Here is a 15658-nt window from a genome sequence, read left to right on the forward strand (position 1 = left end):
TCCAGTCTACCTTGATTATTAGAAAGTGGGACACCGACATCGATATATTATTTGACTACAAATCGGATCATTCCTCGAGATGTGTTATTGTAGTAAATTGAAGCACGCCTATAACTAATACGAATTGAATCGCAATACCAATACCGTTCACGTTTAAAATTACGTTTTGTAATTTAAAATGAAATATTGTGTGTGTGTGTTTTTGCAGTATGAAGAGGAGTCCAAAGAAGTGTGTATCCTTATGTCTTGGCTTGGATATGGACCACAATGCACACAAAAACGCCCAGTATGTAACAACGAGTATGCACGACTGATGAGTGCGTACCACGAATCAATGGGACTGTACAACTGCATAATTGCTGGTAGCAAATCAGAAGGCCTCACGTGCTATATAGAAAATGCTATACTACTACTACTACTTCCATTACTTCTACTACTACTACTACTACTACCTACTACTACTACTTCTACTACTACTACTACTACTACTACTACAACTACTATTACAACTTCTACAACTACTACTACTACTACTACTACTTCTACTACTACTACTACTACTACTACTACTACTACTACTACTACTACTACTACTACTACTACTACTACTAATACAACTACTACTACGTCAACTACGTCTACTACGTCTACTACTACTATTACTACTACTACGTCTACTACATCTACTACTACTACTACTACTACTACCTACTACTACTACTTCTACTACTACTACTACTACTACTACTACTACAACTACTATTACAACTTCTACTACTACTACTACTACTACTACTATTACTTCTACTACTACTACTACTACTACTACTACTACTACTACTACTACTACTACTACTACTACTACTACTACTAATACAACTACTACTACTACTACGTCAACTACGTCTACTACGTCTACTACTACTACTACTATTACTACTACTACGTCTACTACATCTACTACTACTTCTACTACTACTACTATTACTTCTACTACTACTACTACTACTATTACTACTACTACTACTACTCCTACTACTACTACTACTACTACTACTACTACTACTACTACTACTACTACTACTACTACTACTACTACTACTTCTACTACTTCTACTACTACTACTACTACTACTACTACTACTACTGACCTAAGTTCCGTCATACTTACCCAATTACAGCATTTATAATTAAATATTTAAAATGAAATATTGTGTGTGTGTGTTTTTGCAGTATGAAGAGGAGTCCAAAGAAGTGTGTATCCTTATGTCTTGGCTTGGATATGGACCAGAATGCACACAAAAACGCCCAGTATGTTACAACGAGTATGCACGACTGATGAGTGCGTACCACGAATCAATGGGACTGTACAACTGCATAATTGCTGGTAGCAAATCAGAAGGCCTCACGTGCTATATAGAAAATGCTATAGATACATTATGGGTCGTTTCGAATGTAGTCTGCTTGGAGGATTGCCTTCACATCCGGGTCATTCCAGACGATACAGTGGCGTTCATGATGGCTACAAAATATACGTACCCGGGGCATTATAGGCTATTACTTATGTGACCTGAAAGAAATAATCAATTAAGTTTGCGTTAGTATATTGAAAAGGAATTAAGTGAGGATGGGCGTGGGAATGTATTGTTGAGTAGTGCTTTGTTTGGTGAGATTTACCCCGCAGCCAATTGTATAAACGATTTAACCATAGTAAATACTTTTACTATGGTTAAAATGAACCGTAGTTAAGTTAATCCAATTGTATAAACGATTTAACGAAATTTAACCACGCACTAACCATGGTTAATTTTTACCCACCTTCATTACCATGGTAAGCGTGTTTAACCACAACAAAGATGGCCGACATTCACTTGGTCAGACGACGCAGACCTCGACAATTCAGGCGAATTGACCGACAGGAGACGGACTTGACGGACGATGAGGTGCGCCGGAGGTACAGGTTTTCTTCTGACAACATTGACAGACTTGTACGACTGTTGGAGCCGTCGCTTCAAAGACCGACACGACGGAACAAGGCGCTGACCGTACGTCAACAACTCCTTCTGACATTGAGGTTTCTTGCGTCTGGGGCATTTCTTCAAATTATTGGTGATACCTTCGGCGTAGACATTGCTACTGTGTCCCGGGTGGTGACGAACGTGACTGACTGTTTATTCGCACTGAAAGACACTGTGATCAAGTTTCCATTGACGGACGCTGACCGACGCCGCGTTATGGCTGGTTTTTTCGCAATGAGGGGCTTCCCGGGAGTCATCGGTTGTGTTGATGGCACCCATGTACGAATAATTTCTCCCGGAGGTGAGGACGAACCGTCCTATGTAAATAGGAAAGGTTTCCACTCCCTCAATGTGCAGGCAACGTGCGACCATAAAGGTGAGATGAATTTATGTCTGTCTATGCATTGGTATGCTTATTCATTTGAAAAATTAAAATAACACTGATTTAGGATTTTTAAACTGGTTGCTCCAATTTCACTCTTTAAATCCATGCATGATTAGGAACAAATGTGTTCACGAGCCGCTGTAAATACAGCAATATAGATGATTCACTGATCCTTTCAACAGTGCCATAAATATTGCCGAACTTCAAAATCTTATTTAAATCTTTAAGTATCAAATAAATTATATCTCAAACACAAAAGATCCTCTTCAACATTAATGTCCCTGATAAATCACTGTAGGTCCATTCCGTGTACATTTCATTTAATTCTGAGTAAAATCTCATCCACGCGTACAAGTATACGTCATCGTGACACGCGTCATCATGACACGATTGTAGAATTAATTGAGGTGCCTTACAGGGATTTTTGTTTTGGTTGTGTGCCATTATTTACATTTTAAAGGACAGTATATGGATTTATTTTGTTTCAACTTATACAGGCTATGTTTACTTGAATAGTTTGAAGGTTTCGCAAATCATTTTCTGAATTCAACGTCTATCAATTAAAATCATATTCACTGTTATATTCTAATATACTAAGTGTACATGGTTTATAATAAATTAATGAAGATATTTCATTACGAGAGCAATAAACGATCACAATCAACCTATATTATTTTAAACGCGGTTTTACCCAGATTTAATACTTTTATTACTATACAGGGATGTTCACTAGCATAAACGCATGTTGGCCTGGATGCTGTCACGACTCGCACATTCTTCGGATGTCTAACATTGGACAGCATTTGGCCAGTCACCATCAAGGTATTACTTCAGTGTCAATTTCCTTTCTGTTAATTTTTTGTCAACTTAAAGTTTCCCATTTGATGTACCACTTACAGATAATCAACCCTTTATACATTACCAAAATGTCCAAAATAAAATGATGACACATATTTTATTGTTAACATTGACCTAGTTTATTTTCTTAAATCCTTTGAATGTCCAGTTTTAAATACATGTAGTAAGATTATATATATTTTTACGTAAATTCAAATCGCTGAAATGACTTGCTTTAATATATTGTTTCCAGATCCTGAGCGTGGATATTTACTGGGTGACAGCGGTTATCCGTGTCGTCCTTTTTTGATGACTCCCTTCATGCAGCCAGGTAAAGCGAGTTCACATTTAATTAACAATGAACAACTGTTTCTTATACGTATTTATTTATTTGTTTATCATGGTACCGTTTTACTAAACTACTTACGCAAGCCTAAGACTTAATTTTTAATTAATTGGATTTCATTTATTTCAGGTACAGGCAATTCATTTGTTACTTGGAATGTTCAGTTCAATTTAAAGAGACCATACTGACTTTCGAATATATGCGTAATCGAATAATGCATTAAGCCCAAGTCTCACAATTTCCGGTAGAGCCCAGGTCCATCCCGGTTTGCTAACGCCGGTCGACCAGCGATAACCTGGATGATTTTTTGTATCTTTTTTAACGCGGTCACACAATTCCCCGGTGTCACCCCGGTTGAACCGGTCAACAACCCGGCAAAGTCCCGTTCAACCCAGGACTAGGTACGGTTTATCCCGACGAAGCCCCGGCAGAGCAGCGGTTTTCGCCGGTAACGCCCCGATGGAGCCCGTAACTCCGCCGGCACTCACCGGGGCAACACCGGCATACGCCGGCAGAGATACGGTTACGCCCCGGTTTAACCCCGGTAATGCCCCGGTGAATGGCGGTGGCGTCCCGGCAGAGCGCCGATTTACCGGGACTCTGCTGGCATTTACCGGGGCTCCACATTGGCACCACCGGCCGTAGCTCTGCCGGGGTCTTAATGGGCCCTGGTGGAGCAACGGTGCCGTCCCGCTTGTTACCGGTTCATCCGGTGGTCCCCGGTTTCTCCCGGTAGAGCCTCGGTTGACGCACCGGGGATCCAACGGCATCATAGTGAGATTGGGCCTTAAGTAGCTTAGTAACACAGTACCCTGCAATGACATAATTAATCCCTTCATTTTATTTGCACATGTAGTTATATAAAATGAATGTTTTTATATAAAATGAAATGTCAATTTTAACATGATAAGTGATATACTTTAGAAAATTATGTATTCTCAGTGTCAGATGCTCAGCAGAGATACAATACCGCTCACATCGGCACACGGAATTGCATAGAAAGAGCCTTTGGAGTTTGGAAAAGGACGTTCCATGTACTCCATGGGGAGGTATGTATTCCCATATTATATACATTGATTAAAAAAGGTATAATTTTGAATTGTACAGTGAAGAAAGATTAGAAAGGCTTATTGTTGGGTATCGTCATTTATAAATTAAATTTGTTTACAATGACAGTTAAATACGTATTTTATACAGCTGATTTTCATGCTGCTATATTTTTTTCTTAGTTTGTCGTCATACGTGGTATACATTTTCATTATTTCTTACTTTATCAGATAATATCATTATTTTCACACGCTCATACATATTTACACGTCGATGCCGATTAAATTCGTGCATCTCGTAGTTAAATAAACGCACGTCTCTTTGTTGTCTATAGATATTTAATTATACATTGATATTTTGAGATTGCTATTTTGAAGCGTTAAAATGCATTAAATATGTGTGCTTACATAACATTCGTGCACAATGTCAGATACGCATGAAACCCACCAAGGTCACGCGAATTGTGATAGCCTGTGCCGTACTGCACAACTTGAGATTGATGTGGGGTGAACCACCAATGGATCCAGAACAGCTGGATGACGTACCACAAGGCGACATGCTTCAAGCGGCAAATGATGGCAGACGAGTTCGGGACACAATTGTTGCCAATTACTTTATGTAATTTTATTGATATTTTCTAAAACATCGCCATTAATTACATGAATTAATGGCTGAATGAATAAAATTGTACGAGACACTATACATAATTGCAATCATACAAAACAATATGAAATTCAAAAAAGTAAATGAGAATACATGTAAACATAAACTAGTAAAACATTGCCTGAAAGCGTAGACATATATAAATTTCATTCATTTTTGTGTATTTTGTCTATTGCAATGTCAGCTAGCACATTCAATTTATCCGCCAGCGATGCCATTTTCAAGTAAGAGGCCTCTTGTGCCACTGACAGGCTGTTCTGGTGCTGGAAGTATGCCAGCTGCATTTCTTTTAAGGATCTGAAAATTGTATACAAGTACGTGTGAATTTCAGTTTTCAATGCATTTGCATTTGTTTGTGTAAGTTGTTTTGTGTGTGAAATACCGCGTGTTCGTTAAACATAATGTCATTATAGACATTTCTAGCAGTGGCGGATCAAACATTGGTTAGGTCATCTCATTTCATTCATGTATTTTCATAATTAAAGGTTTATGAATTTGATTGTCCAACCTGGGTTAGTAAGAACAATAAAAATACATTTTGCTACTTTTCCCAGATAACGGTTGAAAGCTTTGTCGGTTAATAGATTCTCATAACTTGATTTCCTACTAACCTTGGGTTAGGTTCCGTAATGTTGCACTTGGCAGGTACCGTAATGTTGCTTTTGGCAGTTTTGCCGGTGGCAACGTTCTTTTGTGGTTCTGAAAGACATATGTACACTTACATACGCATGATTTTAATATCATTCAAGTGTATATTGACATCAAAGGGAGTGGTGACAGCTTATGTGTATCAATAAAAATGTCATTGATAAAATAAGTTTTATTCCAAAAATACAGTGTATGCTATTGTTGTTGTTGTTTGTACAATATTTATAAATATTACATTTCCAAAGATTATCCTTATTAATTAATAAAGACTGGTCTATAACATTGATAGCATTCTACACTTTACATTTTTGTTATAACTATTGTGACATGTTGCGTCCGAATTTTCGGTCAATTAAATTATACTAAAATGCTCAGTTGTCATTTTTGTTCTGCAACTCATTGATGTGTTTGATTTGGTTTTACGTACTCTTTGTCGGTTCACTAACTTTAGTGGCAACGAACTTCACATCAGACACTGGAACTGTTGCTGAAAAATACATGTCGAAATAAAAAAAATACCCCATTGCGCGCCCCCGTTGTGTAATGCTCTTGCCGCATATATGGCCTACACGGGTGAGTCCATCTGCAAATGTCATAAGGTAGAAAGGGTACCCGGCACATTGTGTATTCATAAATTTCACATTTGTTATTCATTCAATAACAAACAAGTATTATAAACACAGACAAAAATATATCTACAGCATATCCACGTGAAAGTAATACCGCAGTCTTAAAATTTCTAGTCGGCATTTTAAAAATATTTACCAGCAATCCCTCCGTTTTTAAACGGTCCATTTAAACCTAACGGAACGACTGGCATATGCTTATTCATTTGAAAATTGGAATTTGCGCAGTGGACATGTGCAAGAGCTTGTGTTTGATATTCATATGTTACGTGTGGGGAAATTTTAGTCTTAATATACGTGTTGGGAAATTTTAGTGTTAAATTATTTCAATAAAAAGGAGCATTAATTGTAGATGTGGATGTATCATTGTATGGCAGTTCTATTATTTGACATCGGTTATATGGACGAATTAAAATTTATTGGAATGAACACATTTTGGAATCGAAGTAAGGTGGAATTTGTATGTGTATACCATCAACGGGGACGATCGCTGGTTCGTCTGTGACCTGCGGCGTATCCGTTGCGTGGCCATTGCTGCCCTGACAGTCCAGGAACAAGGAGGATCCAACTTTTGCCGCTTCAATAAGTGGGACCAAGTCCACAAGCGCATCGTAGGCAGCCTGGGGTGATAAATCTGAAACAAATGAATCCAAGTGTTTATCAAATGTTTCAATCAATGTAAGCAAAAGTGGAAAAATGCTACGATGTTTCGAAAACTTGGATTAAAGACTTCTTTGTAATTACAGTGTATCGAATTTAATTGAAAAACACGCACCTCCAAATATAGCAGTGTCAGCGTCATCGCTAACACCGTGAAAACTGGCGGAGCCCGCGAATAGCTCCGACACTGCCGCCGACGTCTTCGTCATTTCTGGCAGCTTTCTGCCGCCGCCAGTACCAGCCAACCCTAGCTTCTGGTCAGTTACTTCTTTCTTTGCATTCTTTTTCTGTATAATATAAAGCTTGTGTGACGCAAACACGACAGCTTACAAGATATAATAACAAAATCCTGATTAGTCGTATTGGTAGAATCAATAAAGAATTGTTAGTTGTATTTTAATCATGACATTTGAAGGAAAATTAACTAGGACTAGGTATTAAAGCATCTCGACCTAAAGTCGTGCGTTTATCGAATCTTATACTGTACAATACATTGAATATATTTAAAATTAAATTAAGTAATATATAACGTTGATATAATACCATGTTGTTCCATTTCATCTTCACTTGGTTTACTGTCCGCGGACCGTTTCCAACTGCGTTGACCTTTTCAGTCAATTTCTCCCACAGCAAACGCACTTTCCTCGCGGCTCCGGGACCACCGTTGCTGTGGGATTCTTGCATTTGATTGATATTGTCAAACATAAACTCTCGAATGACCTCGATCTCCATCGGACTCATCATTTTTGATTTTTTTCTATCGCAATCGATATCCGCCATTATTATTGTTTTGCCTCGATATCGTTTGGTAATGTTTACGGAAATACAAAATCGGAATTATGGGAAAAATAACTTGGGTTAAAAATAAGTATTTACCATGGTTAGCTTACCATGTGGTTAAAAGCTTTATACAAGTAAAAATTAACCATGGTATCTTAACTACGATTTTAACCTTGGTTACTTATTTACTATGGTAATTTTTAACCAAGGTTTATACAATTGGCTGCCGGTGATAAACGTTCAGGACCATCCAATCATTTTGTAATTCGGGTAAATGCACCAGGATAGAGTATTAGCACTTCGTTGTCACAGTACCGTATTATTGAAAAATGAGATGAAAGGTCTCGCCATTGGCCACCACTTGAAGTCGTTAAAAAGGTTATGCCATTTGGAGCATGTCTAACTCCTGTTGGGTTTGAGGAAAGTCAATATAGACACGTAGAATGGATAATTTGTTTTAACTCTGGGGAAACTGAAATTATGAACAGCCTTTCATACACCCATCTCAAAATTTACGTCATGTTGAAGATAATCGTAAAGGGTATCCTCCGACCGCAACATAAAGAGATAACGTCGCACATTCTAAAAAACATAATTTTGTGGCAAGCGGAGAGTTATTCGCAAACATTGTTTAATGAAAGAAATTTCTTTCATTGGCTACGAGAAGGATTGGGCCAACTAAAATTGCTATAGCCACAAACACCTGAAATACTACATGATACCAGAGAGGAATCTTATTGAAGGCTGTGGATTAAAACCCAACCAGCAGAGTAAATGGATATCAGTCATAACAGAAATGATGAACGAAGGGCCGAGGGTTACTCTAAGGCTGGAGAAGATCCGAAAAGCCCTTATCGCGTACCCAGAGCCTCTTATGTGGTACAGCAAGATGAAGACTGAGTTGGAGATGTTAATGCTGGAATGGATTGTTAGACAGCATTTGTTCTTAGGTGAAAACGATGTGTTTTTGGATACAAACAATATAGTTTCTGGAGTAGAAAATATGTTGCAGACTTTATACAAGTGTTTGGTAGTGTCCGATAGTATTAATGAGGAGTTGTTTGCACGAAGCATCGAGATTGTACGCACAATTGCTCTTAATTCAAACGTGGGTAATTTAGTTAACTGCATGTTTTTGGAAATAATTTTTAGAATGTTGAGTTAAAGAATTCTATATTATTTTACATAATATAAATGGGCGCATATCAAACTGAAAACCTAAATCGAGGGCGTCATTAACGGATGTCCATTGAAATTCACTTCATTTTACATAAAAGATTCCGCTCCGTTGACATTTGAACTGCTGTTAAATCGCCGTATAACGTCACTTCCGCATGGGAACATTGCTGAAGACATCGTGAGACTGTCGACACCTGCGATCCATGACACAATGCAAGCGCTGGCTAAGAAGAAAACATTACTCATCCAGCATTTCTGAGGACGATGGAAGGACAAGTACCTTTTAGCATTTAGTGAGCGTAATCGAGTATCCATATCTAACGACCAGACGATATGGGTCTTCACGTTGCAACTGGAAGCTCGCAGTCTTTACTGATGTCATAACCGGACACGACGGATGTATTCGAGCAGCACGAGTGCGCACCAGCAATTGCCAGTGTCCTTATAGGCGAATTACTAAATAGTGTCCCATAGAAATGAACAATAAGAGACTGAATTCTTGACGCCAGCAGTTTGATAATACTGACACTAAACTATACTGTGCTGTTATACCATATATGTTATTGTGTTTTCTTCGTAAGTTAATAATATTATGTATGTGTTTTCTATTTTTCGCGAGACATTTGTCGTATGACCTCGCCGACGACGCGAGCGTTCCATTCTAAAGACGTCACTGTTTTGTTTGTTATTATGGACAGTTAAACATTCAAAACATGATTACACGTTAACATCTTGATAGGGCTTCTCTTCACTTTAACAATCGTACAGCATTTATATTACGATAGACGACACGCGTATAACTAAATGTTTTCGATAAGTTTCTGATCGCACACACAGGCAACATTTTGCGATCTTCCCGAACATAGGCTTGGTGACAAATAGCATTACCTCTTCGCATGTCGCTAAGTTGTCATTAAGCATATATAATTCACACCATCATGTATAAAACTTAAAATTTGGTAAATGTATTAACACATTTTCACAAACCCAATACAACAACGTGTTGACATTATTGCAAATAAGTATTGTATAAAATAAACCACACCTATTGTCATAATATGCTCGTAAGAAGAAGTTTAATGAATAGCGAGACAAATTTAAGTACAGCTCAATTGTGGCATTTATAACAACGCATGGTGCGGAATGCATCGTTTGCAATTTAAATTTCGAGTGTAACTGTGTAAGCGACTGATTTCCGGTAGAACGTCCGTGTTACTTAGTCAATCAATTATGAATAAGAAAACTTTACCATTCAATCTTATTTTCTCTTTCAAAAGATACACGGTATAAAACAAGTGAATATCCAATCATGTTTCGTATCCGTAAAGTCTGTAATTGTGATATATATTATGTATAAGTCGTTAATACCATTATTACCGGTGTTCTTAATTGCGAAATATCTCATGTACCAGTCTTTAATACAAATAGTGTCCGGTGTTAGGTCAACATAGTGGCAGGATGGATAGCGTAAACAAACTACATCGCATAACTGTAAGCTGACATGTTACACATATTCAATGACAATATCATTATTAATTATTCATATTCATTAAGATCAATTCAAGCAAAGAAATTCTTCCGGATTGTATCACTTGTTTGTTCGGGATAATTCAACATACAAATATTCATATTTCCAAGCACAAATTACCATTGGTGTGAAGACGTAGGAAATTATTTATCTCTTTGTTACATTATTCATGATTGAACACATGATGGTTAGAACGAGTTGAGTTCTCAAAATAAACCGGTGTAGCTCTGTGTTAGATTGCGTATGAAAAAACACAACAGTTAAGACATGGCTAAACATGGCACCACATTTAACTCACATTTTATGATCAGCTTATACTGGTTTATTTGTGTCCGTCTTTTCTCAAGTTATAACATGCAATTGCATAAACAATACAACGAAACACATAACACATCAAAAACAAATATCACTTGTGTGAGTGTTACAACTTATTTAGTAGGAGTGACCGCCCACATTTCAATCCATTACAAAAATTGCACTAAGATAATGCAATCACCTTCCACCACATTGTGTTTTATTGGCATCCAATTTAAAAAGTAAGAAGTCATATTTATTTCAATAAGTATTTCAAAAGTCATGGTTGGTTTAGGTATTAGTTTGTGAATAAAAATATCCCAAATTAAATAACAAGACATCGAATAAAAGCGATTTCTGCAAACAAAACGGCGTAAAAGGGGCAATAAACAGTCTAAATAACTTATGATATTATTTCGAGAGTGTATTGATAAGACTTCACATTTACATAACATTGTGCATGTATATTTGTATGGAACAATTACACAAACTCCAGACGATACATAACGTACATGATAGCGCTTTTAAAATTATGGAATTTACTTTTTGTAACAGCTTTAGACACAGTATAAATACAATTAATACAATCGTCTTCAATTGTTGCTACTATCAATGGAAAAACATTATTGCACTCGAAAAACAAAACAAAACAACAACACATTTTGTATTGATTTTATGTAATGTTTAAAGCAAATACAAATTCTTACTCAATGTGTGCTTTGTCATAAATTGTTCTTGTTGTTTCAAGTTCAAGAGTAACACTAAATAAATGTAAATGTTTCATGTCGCATTTAAAAGAAGTGCTGATTGAGGATGCTTATTAGAAGTTGAACTTTTTATATCGATTCCCGTTGAAGCCTGAAATATGAATTTGATAATAATAGTCGAATAAATTGCATCATTGTAACATACAAGAAGGGTTGACAAAATGTTATAACCATGTTTGCTTTGTACACATATCAGAACATTTTAATAATACTATTCACAAAATATACATAGTGCCGCTGTGAAATTACTTTTGAAACATAAAATAAAACACATATAATGGAATTTGCATTTCTTAGAAATACATCAATTCCGATTTTTAACCACTATTATTTAACACAATGCTGCATAGTTTATGATTATTATGATTTTGGTGCAACTATTTTTTTGAAAATACATATATTTTTGTATTATTGACAATATTTGGTCATATACATACTAATTCATATTTATTCACGCATGCTTTGCCATGAATTACTATTAAATGCTATAGAATAAACACATAATTCAGGAATGCAGATGTTAACAAAATGTTCAGCGAGGTAGCCTAATATTTGTTATTCATAATATGCAGCCATATAAATAAATTATATATTAATATGCTTGTAAGCATGATTTCGGCTAACTCTACATACATAATTTCCGTTATTATAGCGTAATCGTCACTTACATATACAATGCCTGTTTATAAAAGGAATAAATAATTCGGTTGAAGTGTATACATGCTTTGTTAAATGGTGTTTAGACATTTACTAGCTAGGTTATACAATTTCAGTAATGGACAAGAAGTGCCATATACTTGAATGTCTATTTTAAAATTGAGAATCAAAATTAAACATTCTGAGTCGAATCGCTTGGTTTGTTTTGCAGCGCATTAAAATTACATATACCCATGTAATATGCTATCAAAAAACACAGATTTGACATATATTCCTGTTCACTTAACTTATATAATTTATTATCAATCTATTGCCAGTTGCAGACATACCGGTGGAGTTATCTTTATAGTTGTGTCTACAGATGGTTTATTTATCTGTTTATTTCGGGGGAAGAAATAACTTCAAAGCGTTTCTCAAATAGCAGAAACATTGTTTCTTGATGTACGTTCACGTATGATGCTTCTGGATATATATTCTACAATTATATGCGTCGTTAACAATATAACCAAACACTAGCAGATGTTGTCGTTGAAATATAACATATTTTCATTATATCTTACATTTTATCTGTGTATTTGAAATACAGATTATAGGAATTATTTAGCTTGTAGTGTGTATTTTAACGTAAAGATAAGTGTTCTTCGTCTTTTTAATTGGTGTAATATAAGATTTGAACTTTGTTCACCAATCGTTAATGCTAGCAAATTAGGGTTATCGTATTGTGGTGCATACGTTTTGATTTAAATATGTGTTGCAGATGTTGTTGCATTTATACTGAATATTGTTAAGTTTATTGAAATGTGTAAAACATTGTATAGCGTATTCCATTGGGTGGTGTGTATGATTTGTAAACTTCATTTGCTGACTTAATAATTCACTTCATTGATGTTTATGTGGCGTTTGAACAAACACTTCCGTTCAAAAAGCGTAATATATAAAATATGTTTGCTGCAATGGTATGGAGGTATATCAAATATCAACGGGAGTACAATATTATTTTTTTCTCTGTATAATATTAACTGTACAACTAGTAAATCAATGAGCCGTCTTGTAAGTCTAATTCTAATTTGCTTTAGATATGTAAGTACTTGACAACGTCAGTTATACCATAAAACAGAGCAATATATGGAAGACAAGTGTTGGGAAGGCAATACATATAATGATTCTCGCTACATTTGGAACATATAAAGAATACATATCTTATATTAAGAAGTATACGATGATGCACAATATGAATGTCTTGACAGCTGACAGCTGACGGGATATTAACAATACATCTTGTTATTTGAAATTTCTTTTTAATGTAATGTCAGAATACTATATTGTAACGATATTATATTGTTATCAAATGAAAAATGTTATATTGATTACATAGGTGTTATGACATAAGCAACGTTCTTGTTGTTTTCTGGTTACTATCCGAACACCCACGCTTTGGCTTTGAACTGTTAATTTAAAAAACATATTTTATCAAATACCGATTACCGTTCCTTTGCAATATGAACACAGCGAAACTTCAGCTGTACCAGCAGGATAAAACTGCTATTTGAGCATGAATTTCTTTGTTGATGAAAAAATACCAATCATAAAACAGCCAGACGATTCTAGTCTTTGAAACCTGTGGTACAAACTTGTTGACCAGGCTCGAAATGATGTTTGGCTCCACAGGCAAAGTTTAAGTACAATCAAATATGTATAATGGCAATTAGTCCTGTCAGGTCACTGTCTGAACTTTTCAAATTGCCGTAATATTTCGGAAAAAAGTCCGACCGGCAAAACGTCGCACTAATCTATATTGTTATCAAGTAGGCGGAATCAGCGACCCGATGTGTCTTTAGAATCATCATACCGTGCAACTATACAGCATACACTACATGTGTTGATGCTACAAATCATGCACGTTAATAACAAAAACGTTTATAACAAAAACGTTAAGAAACCAACAGTAACATATGCGTACCGATTTTTTAAGGTCTATTATTTCTATACAAAATGAATGTTAGTCGTTTTATCCTTCGAAATAGATTCGTTTCTGTACATACCGTTCAAACATGACGGTTTACATACATTTTATAAGGCTTGACGAATGAATTATCTATACTTTGTTTCTTGTATGAAACGTTGTGTATCTTGTATCAGATCCTATCTTTATATGAACGCAAGTGAGTTGAACGTATTACGTTTTTCTTCCTAAAGGCTCAATACTTCAAAAAAGCAGATTTGTGAATAATTCATCTCAATGACTTTGTTTAACCGAGAAACACATTTTAATATGTCTGCCATTACATGTAAATTAGATCGCTGAGTACGCGTATACATACAAATGCTCGTTTAATGGTGTTTATGTTGATATTCACACATCATTTGGCTAACCATTTATCTGTGAGAACAAAGCCAACTGTTACATTTCTCAATGTCCTGTGTTTGCTGAAAATAAACTAAGTGATACTCGTACGGTGGCGTTAAATAAATCTTCTTAATATGCATGTGTCGAAAAAAAATATATCACTTGTTAACCCTAAGAGTATACCAATTTGTAGTGTCTAATTTGAATGAAACTTTAAACCAGCAATAATTCATATTCATTACAAAAGGTTTGATTGCCCTCAAAATCAGCCATTGCAATTCATGTGTTGCGGAGGGATTGGGCAAGCGCAAACTAAAAGTGCCATTACCTTTTGTACATTTTACATGATCGTATTAAATTATAATCATAAATATAAGCATCAACTTTTTTGGCGGATTAATTGACATGCGACTAATTAAGAAACCATCATAGACGGATTCGAATTTACCATGCAATACGTAACTTTCTACCTTCTAGATCTAATAATAGTGGATACATGTTCTTAAATCTACATTTAAAACGAAATAACACCATTAGAACGTGCAACCATCTGCAAAAGAAGTAACTTCTTCGTTTCGATGTAATCTTTTTACCACTGAAAACGTAATATCCAAGTGCGTTGATCGGGAAGTAGCACAACAACGCATTTAATATGTATGTTTGGTAAGTGTATATTGTGTTTAAAGGGATTGGACTCGCATAACATTAAAATTGCACATTTGTTTGTCTTATTGTTTGGCTTTGCAGGCAGTTACTTGTATAATTAAATTTAACATTGGGTAATGTATTATCTTATAAGAAATAGCAAACGTAGGAGCTTCAGTATAGTTTCCTTGAACGGTAATTATGTGAGTATGATAGCCGATGAGTCTGCAT

At 35.7% G+C, this 15658-nt stretch overlaps 2 protein-coding genes across 2 annotated transcripts; one reads left to right on the forward strand and one right to left on the reverse strand.

Annotated features, from left to right (window-relative positions):
* The first annotated feature begins 1686 nt into the window (after window positions 1–1686).
* On the forward strand, window positions 1687–5255 carry LOC127881073 (putative nuclease HARBI1). The gene is made up of 5 exons (XM_052428698.1): window positions 1687–2394; window positions 3124–3225; window positions 3494–3571; window positions 4529–4635; window positions 5064–5255. The coding sequence occupies exons 1-5, from the start codon at window positions 1857–1859 to the stop codon at window positions 5253–5255; spliced, it is 1017 nt and encodes a 338-aa protein (XP_052284658.1). The 5' UTR covers window positions 1687–1856.
* Window positions 5256–5329: 74 nt separating this feature from the next.
* Window positions 5330–8009, reverse strand: LOC127881074 (uncharacterized). Its single transcript, XM_052428699.1, has 5 exons — window positions 7346–8009; window positions 7043–7204; window positions 6372–6431; window positions 5908–5995; window positions 5330–5593 (listed from the first exon to the last, which is right to left on the reverse strand). Exons 1-5 carry the CDS (start codon window positions 7437–7439, stop codon window positions 5443–5445), a joined length of 555 nt encoding a protein of 184 aa, XP_052284659.1. The 5' UTR covers window positions 7440–8009; the 3' UTR covers window positions 5330–5442.
* Between the last annotated feature and the right edge of the window lie 7649 nt (window positions 8010–15658).

The sequence above is a fragment of the Dreissena polymorpha genome, chromosome 5 (assembly GCF_020536995.1).
Source record: "Dreissena polymorpha isolate Duluth1 chromosome 5, UMN_Dpol_1.0, whole genome shotgun sequence".
Classification (NCBI taxonomy): Eukaryota; Metazoa; Mollusca; class Bivalvia; order Myida; family Dreissenidae; genus Dreissena; species Dreissena polymorpha.

Coding starts and splice junctions, on each gene's coding strand:
- LOC127881073 (XM_052428698.1), top strand. CDS start 1,857: ATGGCCGACATTCACTTGGTCAGACGACGCAGACCTCGACAATTCAGG. Junction 2,395..3,123: donor GGCAACGTGCGACCATAAAG/GTGAGATGAATT, acceptor ATTACTATACAG/GGATGTTCACTAGCATAAAC. Junction 3,572..4,528: donor GACTCCCTTCATGCAGCCAG/GTAAAGCGAGTT, acceptor ATGTATTCTCAG/TGTCAGATGCTCAGCAGAGA.
- LOC127881074 (XM_052428699.1), bottom strand. CDS start 7,439: ATGACGAAGACGTCGGCGGCAGTGTCGGAGCTATTCGCGGGCTCCGCC. Junction 7,205..7,345: donor TGACACTGCTATATTTGGAG/GTGCGTGTTTTT, acceptor CATTTGTTTCAG/ATTTATCACCCCAGGCTGCC. Junction 5,996..6,371: donor AGTTAGTGAACCGACAAAGA/GTACGTAAAACC, acceptor TATGTCTTTCAG/AACCACAAAAGAACGTTGCC.